An 18,539-nucleotide genomic window follows, 5' to 3' on the forward strand; every position below is an offset into this window, starting at 1 on the left:
AATGGAACAACCTTTCATTCTCACCACCTCCCTTACAAAATAATTATACAACCATTTTTACACCAGCTTGATTTGTAAAGTAACACTGGGATCACAAATTTTCATATCCAATTTTTCCTTCCCACCTACTACCTTCTTCACACTAGCACCATTATTATTTACACAATTCCATATGAACAAATAATAATGTGGCCATTACTCTCATTTCGCCCCTTTACTTCTTATTCCATCCATCCATGCTTACAAGTCATATCCAACTTCTATAGCAATGCTATGAACAGTCAATGCCAGCCATGGAATTTAGTAGGCAAGCAGGGAATGGAAGTAGGTTGCTGCACACACACACACACACACATGCGCATGCATTCATGCATACAAGCACATCCCCACCCCAAGGACAATTTAGTTTCACCAATCCACCTACCATACTTCTTTGGGACATGGGAGCAAACTCAAGTACACAGAAAAAACCCAAGTAAACAAAGGGAGGCCATGTAGACTCCACAGAGAAAATACCCCTGCTGGGAATCAAACTGGAGTACCTCTTGCTTTAAGGTTATAGTACTACTCACTGTGCCTGTGCTGGCCTCATTGCATATTAATTATACAATGACCCCCCCCCCATTAATATTCCAAAACGTGCACGCTGACTGGCCAGCATGCCCATAGTAAATCCCACAATATACCAACAGAAAAAGGTCCCCGGACTTTTTTCAATTGGTATAAAGTGCTAAACACATTTTTTTTTTTTTTTTTTTTTTAACAAATAAAAAAGAAAAAAAGAAAAAAAACGGAGCAATGGAGACTTTCTTTTCTCTGTTGCTTCCGTTTCAAAGCACTGATGCACTACTGGGTATGCGTGGGGCGCAAGTCCCATACGCATGCTCAGTACATCAAAACAAGGAAGCAGTGTGTCACAACCAGTGGAAGAACAGTAATGTGCCATTATACAAAGACATTATTTAAGAAAAGTATTTTTTTTTTCTTAAATAATGTCATTGTATAATAGCAATAACCAACTCCATGGTTGCGGTATATTGAAATTTACCCATGGTTGGCTTTATTTAATCATGAGGGCTTTGCCCTCATGCTTAAACCACACCAACCGTGGGTAAATCTTCACTATACCACAACACGTCGTCAGTTATTGCTTAATTAATCACCACACACTCTCAAGTCTTTCTCTCTCTCTCTCTCTAGCACAATAGGAAAAGTAACTCATCTTGTTTGCGATTTCTTTTTGATAAGTCTGATTGCAGACAGGAATCAGAGAAAGTGTAAAAATTTATTTATTTTATGTTTCCCAAAACTGCATTTACCATTCACAACTTCAGCCAAGTCTAATAAGTAATGCTGCTCAGTGATGAACTGCAATGTGGTCCACATAAAGTGTTACAGAAGAATGTAACCATCATGCTACTCCACTAACTTTTAAGACACTGATTTAATATATGTTTTGTTTACCATGTTGCCTAGACTTATAACAAAATTGTTCACATTTTTCTTCCTAGCTTCTACTGATAAAGGGCTGTACACAATCATAACACCTTAGTTAAACATTAATAATTAAAGAAATTAACTAAGGAATACATTTCCATTTCCCTAAAGTTACATTAACAAACATTTTGGATATGATAAAGGTCTACTTCAGCATATCTTTACAGAATGCTGTGACAGAAAGTACAGTTGTGTACACTTACCATAAATGTAGATGTTCAAGTGTATTCACGTCGTCAGGGGTATAAAACATGCAGCCAACGCCATTACAACAGTTTTTCTTGCCCCAGATGTCAGGTGCCCCCATAATGGGAATCAATTAAATCTATAATACAAGGATATACCTCCAACAAAAAAGCAAATACACCAAAAAGCTTTCTGAGCATAGTAAGTGAGAGTAGAGGTATAGCCAAAAGAAGAAAGGGTGCTGGAGGGAGGGTAACCAGGACTGCAACAGTGAATATACTTGAACATCTACATTTATGGTAAGTGTATACAACTGTACTATGTTCTTCGTGTTTCACTGTTGCAGTCATTACATTTGGGTAGATTCCCAAAGCTAAGTTTGGGAGGAGGAATTTAAATAGAATTAGGACCAGCTATAAGGCTCTGCAAGACTGCAGTGGCAAAACCAGCTCTGGATTTAGAGAAAATTGGCAAATGATAATGCTTGGTGAAAGTATGTACAGAACTCCAGGTAGCAGCTTCTAAGATGTCCCTTGTATGGACGCTCCTGAGAAAGGCTGTAGAGGTAGATGCAGCCCTGGTTGAATGGAGTCTGGTGCCCTGTGGGATAGGTTTTCCATGGTGCTTATAGCAGAAATGAATGCAGTGGCCTATCCATTTTGAAATTGTTTGCTTTGAAATAGCTTTCCCCTCTGTCCCTGCAGCAAATGTCACCAGCAGTTGTTCAGATTTCCTTTGAGGTTTAGTTCTGTCCAAGTAGAATCTAAGTTGTATGTGCACATCTAAGGAGTGCAGTATCCATTCCTCTTTATTCTGTGGGTTAGGAAAGAAGGAAGGCAAATGAATGGACTGATTAATAGCCACAGTGGATACCACTTGGGCATGAAGGAGGGATTGGTTCTGAGGGACATCCTGTCTGCATGAAAGATGATGAAAGGCTCCACTGCTATAAGGGCCTGTAACTCAGATACCCTTCTTGCAGAACTGATTGCTAAAAGGAAAGCTGTTTCCCAGGAAAGGAATTTTAAATCCGCAGTAGCAGCTGGCTCGAAAGGAGGAAGAGTGAGTTTCTCCAAGACACAGTTAAGGTCCCAGGCTGAGAGCTCTCCTCAGTGGCCTTAAATTTTTGGCCCCTCTGAGGAACTGCTTGAGCAGTGGGTGAGAGAAGAGGGGAGGGCGTGAATTTTGATGGAGGAAAAGGACAAGTCCTTATGAAGCATTTCTGTCAAATATTGTAGACTCTGAGGTAAACTGGGCACTGTTGTGCTCATCGCTTGAGATTGGTTCCAGGTACAAAATCTTTTCCATTTTGCAGCATAAGATTTTCTAGTACTAGGCTTCCTAGCCTCTGAAATGTTATCCATCACTGTTTTACTGAGTGGTGGTAAAGGAGAGATTAGGTAATTAGCCAGGCTTCTAGGTTCAGGGTTTGCAGCTGAGGGTGCAGAATCTGGTTCTCCTGCTGAGACAACAGGGAAAGAGTCTGAGGCAGGTGCCATGGGGCCAAGCGTGACACACTGCGCAGGAGAGGGTACCAGTGTTGGCGTGGCCAGTCTGGTGCAATTAAAATCATCTTTCGCTTGTCTTGTTTGATTTTTAGTAGTACCTTGGAGAGCAGAGGCAGAGGAGGAAAGGCATAAACTGATAGGATTTCTAGCTGAAGGATAGAGCATCCACTTTCCAAGCTAGCTTGTGAGGAATCCTTGTGCACAATTTGTCCAATTGATGGTTCTGGGGAGAGGCAAACAGGTCTATATCTGGGATCCCCCATTTGCTTGCCAACATGTTGAAAATTCTTGGTTCCTCGTGTGGGTACATGAGGTTTTTGCTTAGTCCATCTGAAAGTGTATTTAGTTTTCCTGGCAGGAATTGAGCTTGTAGATTCACTTGGTAGCTCAAGGCTGTGTTCCACAATGCCATGGCTAGTCTGCAGAGGGGGTAAGAGTGTGTACCCCCCTGCTTGTTTATGTACCACATGACCGTGGTGTTGTCCATCTTTACCATTAGTTATCCTGGAAGAATGTGGTCCTTGAAGGCTGTCAAAGCATTCTGTACAGCTAACATTTCTTTTTGATTGATATGCAGGTGCATTTGACGTGGGTTCCATTTGCCTTGAATGCACTTCCCTGCCAGGTGAGCCCCCCATGCATAGTCTGATGCATCTGTTAAGGTTTGGGTGGCAAGGGGTAGTGTGAATGGTAGTCCCTTGTTTTGGTGGCAGGCCTCTGCCCATCAAAGGAACTCTAGGCGTAGGCATGCCTTCTGAGCACAGACCCAGTAACAGCAGCCCTGCAAGAGGCCTCTAATGAATCAAATCCACATTGCAAAGTATGTTTTCCAACCTGTTCAGCAGAATGCATTAAATCCTGCAATTCTTTATTTTCCGAACATTCAGGAATCAACATCATTTTCTGTTTAAGCAATCCAATAACATGTTGCTGATACTTTAACATATGAAACTGGCAATTTAAAGCTCTAATGGCCAAGGTTGCAGAAGTGTAAACCATCTTACCCCATCTATCCAGCGGCCTGGAGTCTTTATCAGAAGAGGTAGGATTTTTAGCAGTAGAAGCCTTAATGCCCTTGGGTCCCTGTGAAATAGTCTCTCGATCCGCAATAGGATTTTTAAAAGGGAACTTGTGTGAATCAGGAACCCTGTAATATCTGTCAGGTTTTCTGGGAGTAGGAGGCAAAGAATCAGGGGCCAAACTAGATTCCGAAAAAGCATAATCAACAATGTGTAGTACAGGAGGAATAGCTAAAGGCCTACGCTGAGGCAGGAGTAAGAAATCCCTAAGCCTCTTTTTTGAATCAGAAAAATCCTGGCTTTCCCAATGGAAATGCTCCCTTAGAGTATGTAAGACTTCACCAAAAGAAAAATCCTCTGGAGGGGAAGCAGCGGGAATAGAGTCCTCTGCATCAGAATCCTCATAAGTAGATAAGGGCAAATTCAGATAATCAGAAGAATCAGAAAAATCAGAATCCTGGTCAGAAGATTCATAAACAACTTCAGTCCTAGGTCTCTTAGAAGGGGGAGGTTGGCTTCCCCTGATTAGAGTTATAAGATCTTCAGCCATTCTTATCATTTGTTTATTAGGCATAGAGGCCTGAGCATGTGGCCTGGGCATCGTTTTTTTTAGGCATGGTTCGAGATTTGGGCCTAAATGAAGAAGGAGGCATCGGTTTAATATGCAAGTCCATAGGCTTGAATACACCCTCAGAAGCCGGTGCCTGCACAGCAGCTCCAGACCCATCCAAGGTAGAGGCATCCACAGGTTCCATAGCTGAAGCATCTTGCGGCATACTGGACTCCGAATGGGTCTCAGTAGAGGCCTGCAAATCAGAAGTAACGGGTATCAGATGCTGCGAAAATGCCTCACTGAGTACTGGCAACTGGCTTAGGAGAACGGTCGTCGGCAGTTTTGGACGTCAGTCGGCCTGTCTCTGTCTTTATCTTTGCGTTTTTCAAAATCCCGGTAACTGGATGGCTAACTGATGACATTTCTGGATAATTAAACCAAGAACCAAAATATTTAGAGGCAAAAATATACTGATGACAGATAGTGCGCTGATTAAATAAAGCACAAAACCGACAGCAAGGTATGTCTTGGTCAGGGCCTAGGCAAGGAATACAGTACGAATGAAAATCTTTATGAGGTATTTGCTTTCCACAAGTAATGCAATTATTAACTTTTACTGACATCGGTAGGGAGCAAGAAAAAGTTTCCCCAATGGGGTACTTAGCTTTAGTTGAAGACTTCAGAAAATTTCATGAGTTGGACGACCGGCACTTGCGAACTGCTTTTGCTTCGGGCACCGCACAGCAAGAAAGACTGATGTAATGGCGTCCCATGCACATTTTATACCCCTGACGACCTGACGTCATGGAAGAAAGAACAGCAACCGACACAGGACCCAAGACTTTGTTAATCAGGCCGACTGAGGGCTACTGCAAGCAGATAACCCAAATGTAATGACTGCAACAGTGAAACACGAAGAACATCAACTCTAAATCTGAAGTTTAATTTTGCAGATGTGATCAACATTAGGCAACCTGTGATTAACAATTTGTGCCTTCAGTGTGGGATAAGCCAAAAAAATAAAAGGATGAAACAAGCTGTTATTCTTAATTCAGTAAGAGAGAGGGTAGGATAACAATTATATTCCAGAGGTTTGTATATTATACATGTTAATTCTTTGTAAAGTTGCCAAGTCTAATCTGTTACCCTTCCCCAAAAAAACTGCTTGAGAAATTTACAACTATGAATGCATTAAAGGAGAGTAACTATACAAATACACAATGAAAATGCAACAGATTTACATTTCACAAAAATGGAAGCTGTCTAGGATAAAACTGCAATTCAGTAATGCAATCAAGATAACAATGAACAGTCTTGTTTTTTTAATGTCTGTGATCTATACAATGGTCAATGTCAACATCATGCATATGCTAGGCAACTACGACCTTTCGGATGACGGACCACTGACATGCAGTATGGTGTGTAGCCACTAATGCTAGACTCAAGGTACTTCCTTGCACAACACCCATGGCTTCACAGCGTCTTGTCTGCTCAGATACAGCACTGTCAACAGTCTGTCTTGATCTGACAGTACAAAGTTTTGGCAAAACTTGGACTTCAAAATATAAAGTGAGTAAACAGTATAACTCAACATCAGCAAGCTGAAGTACCACTCTTGCTTAAAGGATACAGGTGTACTTGGTAACAAATTGTCTCAGATGTTACCTTCAGCCATCTTAAGAGGAATCTAGCATTGCAGCCTGACAAGCTTAGGGGCACTCTTGTTTGATGAATGGGAACAATCAGGTTGGGATATGAGCTCAAGAGACGGTCAAACAGATCATGAAGATATGCAACCACTGACAACAGTAAGCAAACAAGTAAGTCATGCAAATGTTTACTTATGAAGCTCCTAACACAATCTAGCACAATCATGAATTACAATTAAAGTGACACAAAATTTGACTGATTGCAAAATTTGGACAAAGTAGTGGAATAGTCTTTAAAATATATCAAATATTGATAAAAAGAGAATATTTTATTACTGATTTCAAAGTAACTAGCTGTGTTAACAGCCTCTCTCTTATAAGTAAGAACACATTAACTATTATATTTACTACACAGTGATTAAAAAAAAATCATGTTCTGTTATTACAACAGTGAGTCCATGCGGAATGTTGCTTTTTTCTTTAAGGTTTTATCCTAGACAACTCACTCATCTCTACCCACATCACAGATCCAAGTAATTACACCCTTGAAAACCAAAATCAAACCTGTCCAGAGTTATTGCTGACACCCTCGCAGCTACAGCAGGTGTATTCAGTCTATTACATGGTATAGACCCCAAAAGGCAACATGTCCTATGGTCAAAGCTAGGGTTTTCAACAGTGCTGCATATGGCAGTGAGATTTTTTGTGCTAGGTATAATAAATTCAGTTGTACTTACTCTAACATATTTCCCTTCTACCAGGCAGCAAAAGATAAATCATTGCCATAATCAGAATTCCTCACTCCTTCTCATGCCAGGTCTACTTTATATGATTGACATTTCATAGTGAAATGTCAAACATACAAGTAGACTGAAAAAAACTAACTTTAAAGATGCTAGGTAAAAAACTTTCTTACACTGTGAAGGACACCAATGAGGAAGAGAAAAGGCCAACACTACTAAAAACTCCTGATGTCCACCACAGCAGTAAAACTTAATAGTAAAATCAAAACTTTAATAAAAAGAATATAACATAAAATAAGCAGTCCTCAGTCTTCCGATAAGTGCTTTCGGCAAATAAGCCTTCCTCAGATCGTATGGATACTACTATTAAGTTTTACTGCCGTGGTGGACATCAGGAGTTTTTAGTAGTGTAACTTTAAAGATGCTGGCAGGGGGCTCTGCCCCCCCCTGCACCCCCCACACTCCCGTAACTTTAATATACCAACTCCGAGATTGCACTACAGTGCGGAAATGGAAATCTTTCCATTCTGCACTGTATGGAGATGCCGGTTTCCCATGGTCGACATTTCAAATGTTGATCATATGGTCTCGGCCATATGAATGTCGACATTGTGAAATGTCAACCATGTGAAGAGGACCCCCCCATGCCATATAAACTATGTCTGAAAAACACAAATACCCAACCATGAAGGTATTACATTAACAATGTTATCAGCAGTACAGGTTACAAAAACATCATCTAATCCAAACAATTCAAAAAGTTACACAATTAAACCACTGCTGCAACAATTTACACAGTTTTACCTGTTGTTCACAGCATTTGCACACCATAATACTTGTAAGTCTTCCATGGAATGGATGCTGGGATTTCCAGTGCTTTGGCAATGGATGCAGTGGCCCTGCAGAAAAATACAACATATATACATTCAATTTGCCTCTTTTTAGTAAGCAGAAAAATGCATTAATTAACTACTTCTGTTACACTAATCAAAGTGGGTAAGATAACATTGAATTAAATCTGCAAATTAATATACAGTGCTTAAAATATAACCATATCCATCATGTGAGCATCCATATCTTCCACACAAAGATCCTACAATACGCAGTAAGTGTGAAAGGCACACTTTACCTCATAACATAGGATATGCAGTAAATGTGCAAAGTGTACTCCATGTATGGATGGTTTCATTAGACTGATTAATCTCTTGACAGAAATATCCAGATCCTGCCAATGAATAACACGTCTATTTTTCTTCATGAGTAGTAAATTCAGTGTAGAATACTAGCAGGCAAAAGGAAATCACAGGCAATTTTGGCCCAATGGACATATCAATCCCAGTACAAGCAGTACTATTACTATTGGGAAAATAAATACACATATGAGTGAAATGCCAGACATTGGACAAGCAGTAGCACTCTTAACACAGCATAATATTTCACAGTTAAGTCTCATAAATCTGGCTTATTGGAATTAGTATTTGGGAATTCTTAAAACATTTGAAAACACGTCCTCTTTTTAGTTTTCCACTTCTGTCAGTGATTTAACTTATTCCTAAGGCAATGCAAAGGTGATCATCAATCTACATCAAGTGTCTGACTAGAAGACTACATGCCCCAGACTCACCTATACAAAAACTGGAGAAACACCACAACAGAAATTAACAGCAAAGCAAAGAAATACAGGCAGCAGTAAACAGAGTCAAAATGGGTACAATATTTAATACAGTCTAACCTTTTTTTTTTTTTCAGTCATGTAATCCAGGAAAAAGCAATAAGCCCGGCCTTTCAGTAATATACCTAAGAATCTACTAAGTAAAGGTCTTAGGCACTCCTAACTATGGAGAAAATTGATATATGTGCAGTAACAGAAACCTGGTTTAAGGCTCCAGGGAGCACCCCAGCACTACCAGGCTACAACTCATACCATACATTTCAGCCACAAAACCCGGACCGAAATACAAAAGCCAGGGGCATACCCATATTCATCAAGGATACCCACACCTCCAGGTTAGTGGCACAGCATGATGCTTCAGAGATCATCCACGTGCAACTAACAACGGGCAAAACTGCAATTCAAATTGTAGCTTGCTACAGATCACCCACCATGTCCCAGGACCCCCATTCCGCATTTCTGGAAACATAAAGGTCCTACCAAACATCTTGATATTGGGTGATTTCAATTACCCAAACATTAACTGGGAGAAAGTACAGTTTTGTACCTACCATAAATGTAGATGTTCGAGTGCTAATACAGCTGCAGTCATAACAGATGGGGTTCTCCTGCCGTCAGGCGGGTCCTCGGTCGTCCGAATTCCAAAGTCTAGGTCCGACGTCGGTTGTCGTCGCTTCTTCCCTGACGTCAGTGCGACAGGGGTATAAAGGAACCAGCCAACGCCATTTTCTTCAGTTTTTCTTGCCCCAGATGTCAGGTGCCCCCAGAAGGAAGGCAATACATAAATATGTGTGGTAATGCAGTGCAATATAATCAAAATACAGTAGTTGCAAGCGAATACATCATAAATGAATACCCCAATCAGGTTGTATGAGGATATGTTAGCCTATAGGCCTGTCCCAAGAGGGGAAGGAGGGAGGGAAACCTGGACTGCAGCTGTATTAGCACTCGAACATCTACATTTATGGTAGGTACAAAACTGTACTATGTTCATCGTGCATACAGCTGCAGTCATAACAGATGGGTAGAATCCCAAAGCTAAGAAAGGCGTGGTAGGCACTAGTTGGAACTAGGAGGAGCCAAAATGCCCTGCAAGACTGCAGTGGCAAAGCCTGCTCTAGATTTGGAGTATAATGGTAGATTGTAGTGCTTGGAGAAGGTATGCACAGAACTCCAAGTGGCTGCTTCCAATATATCCTTGGTAGGAACTCCTCTGAGGAAGGCTGCAGAGGTGGCTGTGGCCCTGGTGGAATGAGTTCTATTGCCTGTAGGAACAGTTTTGCCATGAAAGGAATAGCAAAAGCGTATGCAGTGGGCTATCCATTTTGAGATTGTCTGTTTGGAAATTGGCTTTCCTTGAGCTCCTACCGCATAGGCCACAAAGAGCTGTTCTGATTTTCTGAAAGGCTTTGTTCTGTCCAAATAATAACGCAGTTGTCTGTGGATGTCCAAGGAATGTAGTAATCTCTCCCCTTTGTTTCGAGGATTAGGATAAAAAGTAGGTAAATGTATGGCCTGATATAAAGCTACCCTGGATACCACTTTAAGCATAAAGGACGGGTTGGTTCGTAATGAGACTCTGTCCTGATGGAAGATGATAAAAGGCTGGACAGCCATGAGAGCCTGTAGTTCTGAAACTCTACGAGCTGAGGTGATAGCCAGAAGGAAAGCTGTTTTCCAGGACAAATATTGCAAATCTGATGAGGCAGCTGGCTCAAAGGGAGGCAAGGTCAGTTTTTCCAGAATGAAATTAAGATCCCAAGCAGGTATTGGTTGTTTCCTTGGAGGCCTTAAATTCTTAGCCCCTCTGAGGAACTGTCTTAAGAGAGGGTGAGAGAATAAAGGTGGATCAGTGTTGTATTCTGCAGAAATGGCTGAGGCATGGATTTTGATGGAGGAGAAAGAAAGTCCACTGCTTAGCAGTTCAGCCAAATATTGTAGTATTTGAGGTAAATTCAGTTTTCCAGGATCCTAGCCCTTTTTCTCATTCCAGACACAAAAACGTTTCCATTTTGCGGAGTAAGCTTTTCTAGTTGACGGCCTTCTGGCCTCCAAAATGACATCCTGCACCTCCTTGGAGAGTAGGGCCTGTTGTGATGCTAAGGAATATTTAATGCGGCTAGATTCAGTGTTTTTAGCTGGCTGTGAAGAGTTTTGAAACTGTGCTGAGTCAGAAGAAGAGACATTAGAGGCAGGGTCCATGGTGGGGAATGTGTCAGGCTCCTCAGGAGTGGGTACCAGTGTTGCCTTGGCCAGTCTGGAGCAATGAGAATCATCTTTGGTCTGTCTGCTCTGGTCTTTAATAAAACTTTGGGCAGCAGAGGAAGAGGTGGGAAGGCATAAACTGTCATTGATTTCCAACTGAAAGAGAGAGCGTCCACTCTCCAGGCCTTTGGATGTGAGATCCTTGAGCAGAATTTTGTCAATTGATGATTCTTGTGGGAGGCAAAGAGATCTATGTCTGGCCTTCCCCATTCTTGGATTATTTCTGTAAAAACTTTTGGATGCAATTTCCATTCGTGTGGATCTGTCATATTCCTGCTTAGGTTGTCTGCCAGCGTGTTTTCCTTGCCTGGCAAGTACTGTGCTTGTAGTTCCATTTGCAAGTCCATGGCCATGTTCCAAAGTGACATGGCCAGTCTGCATAGGGGGTAAGAATGTGTTCCTCCCTGTTTGTTTATGTACCACATAACTGTGGTGTTGTCCGTTCTTATCAATAGTTGACCTGGTTGTAGAAGGTCCTTGAAAGCTATAATAGCATTTATTACTGCTAGCATTTCTTTTTGATTGATGTGAAGGTGCTTTTCTTTTTGGGACCATTTGCCCTGAATGCACCGATCTGTCATGTGCACCCTCCAGGCGTAGTCCGAGGCGTCTGTTGTGATGACTTGATTTGCTTGAGGCTTGCTGAATGGAAGACCTGTGTTTGTTTGACATGCTTGAGCCCACCACAGAAATTCCTTTTGCAGACATGGAATTAGTGGTATTATTGTTTCCAAACTGTGGCTGTGTTGAGACCATATGTTTTTCAGGTACCATTGTAGTTTCCTCATATGCAGCTTTGCACATGGGATTAATAAGATGCAAGATGCCATGAATCCCAGAGCCTGCAGGATTTTCCTTGCAGTCAGCCTGGTGCAATTTGCTAGTGTTCTGAAGTATTGAATTAGTTGCCCCTGCTTCTCTGGCGTGAGGTAGGCCATCTGGGTGTTTGTGTCCAATTTGGCACCCAGGAAAATTATCTTCCGAGAGGGTATTAGTCTTGATTTCTTTTTGTTGACTGTGTATCCCAGAGAGTTCAATAACATTATTACACAAGCCAGATGTTTCAGAAGAATGTGCTTGCTGTCCGCTTGGATCAGGCAGTCGTCCAAATAGGGGTATATTTGTATCCCTTGAAGTCTGCAGTAGGCAATTACTGATGCCAGGCATTTCGTGAATACTCTGGGTGCAGTAGATAAGCCAAAGGGCAATGCAGAGAATTGATAATGAGTTGAACCTGCAAGAAATCTGAGGTACCTTCTGCAATTTTGTCTGATTGGGACATGCAGGTATGCCTCCTTGAGGTCCAATGTTACCAGCCAAGACTCCTTGCCCAGCATGGGAAGAAGTTGCTGTAGAGTGAGCATCTTGAATTTTGGTACAAGTAGAAATGTGTTTAGGATGGATAGATCCAAAATAGGTCTCCAATCTTTTCCCTTCCTTGGCACCAGAAATAGCCTGGAATAAAAACCTTGACCTTGTTCGTGCGTAGGTACCTCTTGAATAGCTTTCATGTTTATGAGATCTGTAATTTGCCTTTGTGCCTCTGCCCTTTGATTGTGTGGCAGGTTTGGCATGCCTCTCATTTTTGGAAGGGTGTGAAAATGGAATTTGTAGCCTCTCTTTATAATGTCCAGGATCCATTTGTCCTTTGTGACCATATGCCAATTGTTTGAAAATAATGCCAGCTTTCCTCCTAAAGGGGCTGCCATTTGAGACCTGGTTGGCATGCAAAGGGGAAAGTCATTGGGTTTGCTTTCTGAAAGACTGCGAGTTGTCCTCACCACCTCTTTGTGTAGGAGCTTGCCATTGTCTGCCTCTAAACGATCCTTGGGCTTGTCCTCTGCCCCTCGGGCGCCTGTATCTGCCTCTTTGGGGTCTGTCTGTGGCAGGAATGGACCAGTTTTTGGAAGGCCAATTTCTACTGAAACGTGGGGGTTGAACCTGTAGAAATTCTTTCACAGTTTGCATTGATTTAGCCTTTTCCTCCATTTTCCTTAATACCTCCTCAGCATTAGCACCAAATAGTACATCCTTTTGAAGAGGGGCGTCTAGTAATTTAGCTTTGACATAATCAGGCAAGGCTTGTTCCTTGAGCCAGGCATGCCTACGTATGACTGATCCTGTAACAGCAGCTCTACATGAGGCCTCTAGAGCATCAAAACCACATTGTAAGGTATGCTTACCCACTTGTTCTGCACTATGCATCAAATCCTGCAACTCCTTCAAGTCTGGTTGTTCAGGTTGTGACATTTTACTTTTCAATTGTGATAACAAAAACTGCTGGTATTTTAGCATATGAAACTGACAGTTTAAGGCCCTCATGGATAAGGTAGCCGAGGTATATACCTTTTTTCCCCACCTTTCTAAGGATCTGGAATCTCTCTCGGAAGCCAATGGATTTTTAGCAATGGAGGCCTTAACTCCCTTGGGGCCCTGTGAGATGGTTTCTGGGTCAGCAGCATGGCTTTTGTATAGAAATTGGTGTGAGTCAGGAACCCTGTAGTACCTGTCAGGCTTAACTGGAGCTGGAGGTAGAGAGTCCGGGTTAAGGCAGGCCTCTGAGTAAACATCATCTAGAATGTCCAAGACAGGAGGTATAGCCAGAGGCCTGTGCTGAGGTAGCAAGAGAAATTCCCTGAGCCTTTTCTTGGAATCTGAATAATCCTGGCCTTCCCAGTGGAAGTGTTCTCTTAAGGTATGCAAAGTTTCCCCAAATGAGTAATCCTGAGGGGGGATACAGAAGGGATGGACTCCTCCGCATCAGAGTCTTCAAAAGGGGAGTAAGAATGTTCCTGATCATCAGAGTGCTCTGAAATAATGGAGCCCTGATCAGATGAGGGGGAATCTTCCTCCACTCTGGGCCTTTTGTCCGGAGGAGGCTGAGAACCTCTGATAAGAGTAATTAAATCCTCAGCCATTTTAAGCATCTGTTTCTTAGGCATGGGGCCTGGAGATGGGCCCTGTGTAGCTGGTCTCTTAGAGTGCATGGTAGCTTTAGACTTTGTGAAAGCCTTGATGGAGAAAGAAGAGGAAGGTCTGAAAACACCTTGAGTGGAGGTGGACCTGTCCACATTCTGAGTTTCAACGCCAAGAGTGGCTTCAGTATCTGTAGTCGGGGTGTGGGCCGAGGAGCCTGCGACCTCGGGCACAGAAGACACTGTCAAAGAAGTGTCGTCGGTAGTCAGGGGCTGCGTAGGCGCCTCGCTGAGAACCGGACCACGTGAAGTCGGCTTTGGCATGGTGTCGGTAGAGGCCGTGGACCTTGTATGTCGGTCCTTGTCTTTGCGTTTTTTAGACAAAACCGGAGTCGCAGTATCCGACGACATAGTATAGTTAAATGCTTTCCCAAAATAATGCTGGGCGAACTCCGCCCGATGCTTAATAGTGCGTTTGTTGAATGTAGCACAAAAGCGACAGACCGAGACGTCGTGGTCTGGGCCTAAACAAGGTATACAGAGGGAATGGAAATCCTTATGCGGTATTTGCTTCCCTCAAGAAATACAATTATTAACTTTGTCTGACATCGGTCTGAGGCAAGAAAAGTTTGTACTTAGCTTTTAAGAAGACTTCAGTTTCCAAATTTTCGTAATCTCAGGAGCTGGCCGACCGGCACTTGCGAACTGCTTCTGCTTCGGGCACCGCGCGGCAAGAAAGACTGAAGAAAATGGCGTCGGCTGGTTCCTTTATACCCCTGTCGCACTGACGTCAGGGAAGAAGCGACGACAACCGACGCCGGACCTAGACTTTGGAATTCGGCCAACTGAGGACCCGCCTGACGGCAGAAGAACCCCATCTGTTATGACTGCAGCTGTATGCACGATGAACATCTACTCAAGTACTAATTCCCTTGCCCAATGTTTCCTAGAATTTATAAACTCAAATGCTCTGGATCAACTGGTCAACACCTCCACCAGAAGTGACAACATATTGGACCTGGTCATCACCAACATGGGCTACCAGTGTTCCACACCGGAGGTCAACCCCCTCGCTGGTTAGATATGACCATAAAATAATCACTCTGGATATCCACATTCCTCCCCCACCCCTGGTCAAAGAAACCACTGTGAAAAACTTTTCAAAAGCAAACTTCACGTTACTTAAGACCGAGGTGGAAAGTTTCAAATCCCCCATGCTAAAGTATAACGCTGCCCAAGCTGCATAATCCTTTACTAATGCACTCTACGGGCACCTACAAGAATGCACGGATTGTGCTTTCCCAAGCAAAACCAAGACTCACTCCTCCAAGAAAAGGAAACCAGTCTGGTGGACCCCTGCCATAAACAAGCTATACAACAGAAGGAGGAAACTAGTACAGAAAAGAGTAAAATCCCAAGAGGGGAAGACATCCCTGATCAGTATCAGCAAGAAACTACGATCCCTCATAAAATCATCCAAGGCTAGCTTTGAAAGAAAAATTGCCAAGGACTCCAAAGATAACCACAAGGCATTCTTTAGCTATGTCAAGAATCTAAGTGGCAATTCCCAGATCTGCTTGGAGTTAGTGCAGAATGGCACAAAATACACTGAACCGACCGATATCGCCAACATCTTGGCAGACAGGTTCAGTGCAAACTTCACCCCCCACTCACCCACAAAAGGGCCCATAACAATACCAGAAGAATGTAGTGCCCCTGAAATCACAGACACTCAAGTTAAAACAGCCCTCTTCAAAGCCAAAAACACAGCATCAATGGCACCGGACGGTGTCCCAGGCTGCATCCTACATAAGCTCAAAGATGAACTAACCCCTCACCTAAACACACTGTTCAAACTCAGCCTCTCCACAGGCTACGCGCCCATAGAGTGGCGCACATCAACGGTTATTCCGCTCCACAAAGGTGGAGCCACAACAGACCCCGGGAACTATCACCCTATCAGCCTGACTAACTTGGTCTGCAAGGCTATGGAGTGTATCATCATGGATCTTATTAACAGAGACATTGGGAACCTCCAAACACTGGACCCTACCCAGTTTGGCTTTGTTAAGGGCAGATCATGCCTCCTAAACCTGGTGGACTTCTTTGAGACAGTTATCAAGGCTATAGAAGAGGGATAGGTGGTCCACACAGCTTACCTAGACCTTACAAAGGCCTTCGACACCATTCCCCATTCTGATATTATAGACAAGCTCACCAGCCTGAACATAACCCCCTACATCAGGAGATGGGTTGCCAACTGGCTTACAGACAGTACCCACATGGTAAGAGCTGCAGGAGCTAGGTCTGACTCTAAACCGGTTACAAGTGGCGTTCCCCAGGGCTCAGTTCTAAGACCCCTCCTGTTCGGCATACACTTCTCAGAAGTACAGGCAAGCACAGGAGGACTATGGGTGACCAAGTTCGCAGACGACTGCAAACTAGGGGCTATAATTGATTCTCCTGCTGACACAGACATCCTCCAAAAGGGTCTCACTGAGACAGATACCTGGTGTCAAAACCATGGCCTCAAGTTAAATGCCAAAAAGTGCATAGTCATCCCCTTTGGAAAAAACAAAGTACCCACAAATTACCACATAGGTGGTAGCCCCCTAAATACGGAAGATGAAATAAGGGATCTGAGGACCCAAGTAGATAGTAATCTCTCCTTTGATAATCACATTGCCAAAGTGGTTAGAAAATCCTTCTATATGGCCCACCTAATCACAAAAGGGTTTGTATCCAGATCAAAAGAGGTCATTGTGCCTCTCTACACATCACTCATTAGACCCATCATAGAGTACAATGCCCCATTTGGGATGTACCTTACAAGACACCTGCAACCGCTGGAAAGACCACAGAAGTACCTCACCAAGAGGATCACTGGCCTCAAACAGATGCCCTATGCAGCTCGACTGAAGAAACTCCAGCTGTACTCGGTTGCATACCGTCTACTCTGAGGTGATCTCTGCCTGACATACAAGGCCATGTCCAACCCAGAATTGATGGACATGCTCCACCTAAAAAAAAACATATCCCCTCGAGCCACACGATCTAGGGATCAAGACCTCACCACAACAATAAATAGGACGTGCTGGAGGGATAGATTCCTGTCCCAGAGACTTCCCATGCTCTGGAACAAGATTCCAATCAACATTAGACAGAGCTCCTCACTAACACTCTTCAAAAGAAACCTTGATGAGTGGGTGGGAAACAGGAAGTTTACCCCGGGGATCACTTCAGTGGCTCTGCTGGACAGAGGCACAGGGAACTAATCTAAGGGGGGCGGCGAAAGCCAACACCATTCTGGCTAGGCTTAAAAATGCCTTTGGGCAGGTAGCCTAGTACCTACCTATGAACCTATTAAGCCTTATTTTTCTTAATATCCCAAAGTCAAATTCATTACAAAAGATGGTGTATTTGAAATTTCTAGTATACAAAAGGCGGGACAGAACAAATGTACTGATCTGTTTATGTATTCACATTTAACAGGCTAATGAATTATTAACAGTTTATAAAGCCTCTCTAGCTTCACACAAGAAGTGGATCTTGACACAGAAGTGTCTTTGGACTACTCCCCACACTCAATCTTTTTTTATGAATTCTTACAGAGGCAAGGAAGGAAGTAATATCTAAGAAAAGGGTAAAGATCCAGTTCCTTCTAAAATTATTACTTATATGTGTGCTATCACTGACAGATTTATTTATATTTTTCTTTAATTACCTGCATCTACTTACTAGGGTAGAACACTAATCCACTAACCACAATTTCAGGTTCCGCTCATGACATTATAGACGTAATATTAAAAACAGCAATAATATAAAAAATTACATGGTCTTATAAACTCAGCTGAATATCAAATCAGGAAGAAAAACACTCAAAAACAAAGTTTAGACAAACAGAGCAGAACAAATGTAAACAATGAGGAATATAATGGTTAATAAGAAGTCATGTAAAATACATACACAGGTTATGAGGCAGTTCAGTAATCATGTGCAGACTTATCATGTCTGTATAACCTGGGTATCATATCTACATAATTAAAATAGATACTCAGAAAACAAGTAGAGTGAGAGTGATAACAGTGATTGTAACAAAGTAGTTCATGGAAGCACAACTCTATGTTGACTTATTTTATACATATAATAAAACTAATCTTAGTATGTTTAACCAGGTAATATATTTGTGTGCGTCTACAGGTTATAAATATGCATATTTGTGTCAGGCTACCATGTATTGAAAAACATCTCTAATTTAAATTCAGCAACCAAAAAGAAAGGTGGAACAAAACACCAAACACTAAAATATACTCTGCTCTAATCATAATATGTCCATCTTTTTTTAGCCATATATCTATCAAATACTGTCTTTAGTCTAAGAATGTACATTTTTTATGTTTTTGTGACCAATAAGTTGACCTACCACCTTGCAACTTACATATCTTCCTCTTCAAGGCAGGAAATGTACCAGAACTCCCACTATCACTATTGCTGCTTAACAATATGGCAATTTCCTAACTGGAATTATAGGG

The 18,539-nt window shown here is 42.4% G+C and overlaps 1 protein-coding gene across 2 annotated transcripts in view; it reads right to left on the reverse strand.

Annotated features, from left to right (window-relative positions):
- USP30 (ubiquitin specific peptidase 30) overlaps positions 1-18,539 on the reverse strand; it is an 811,144-nt gene that overhangs the window by 422,655 nt on the left and 369,950 nt on the right. For both annotated transcript variants that reach the window (XM_044068521.1, XM_044068522.1), the window contains exon 7: positions 7,960-8,054. In XM_044068521.1, coding sequence (XP_043924456.1) covers positions 7,960-8,054 — 95 coding nt within the window. The remainder of the gene's footprint in view (positions 1-7,959; positions 8,055-18,539) is intronic.

The sequence above is a fragment of the Protopterus annectens genome, chromosome 4.part0 (assembly GCF_019279795.1).
Source record: "Protopterus annectens isolate FY-2018-M chromosome 4.part0, PAN1.0, whole genome shotgun sequence".
NCBI lineage: Eukaryota > Metazoa > Chordata > Ceratodontiformes > Protopteridae > Protopterus > Protopterus annectens.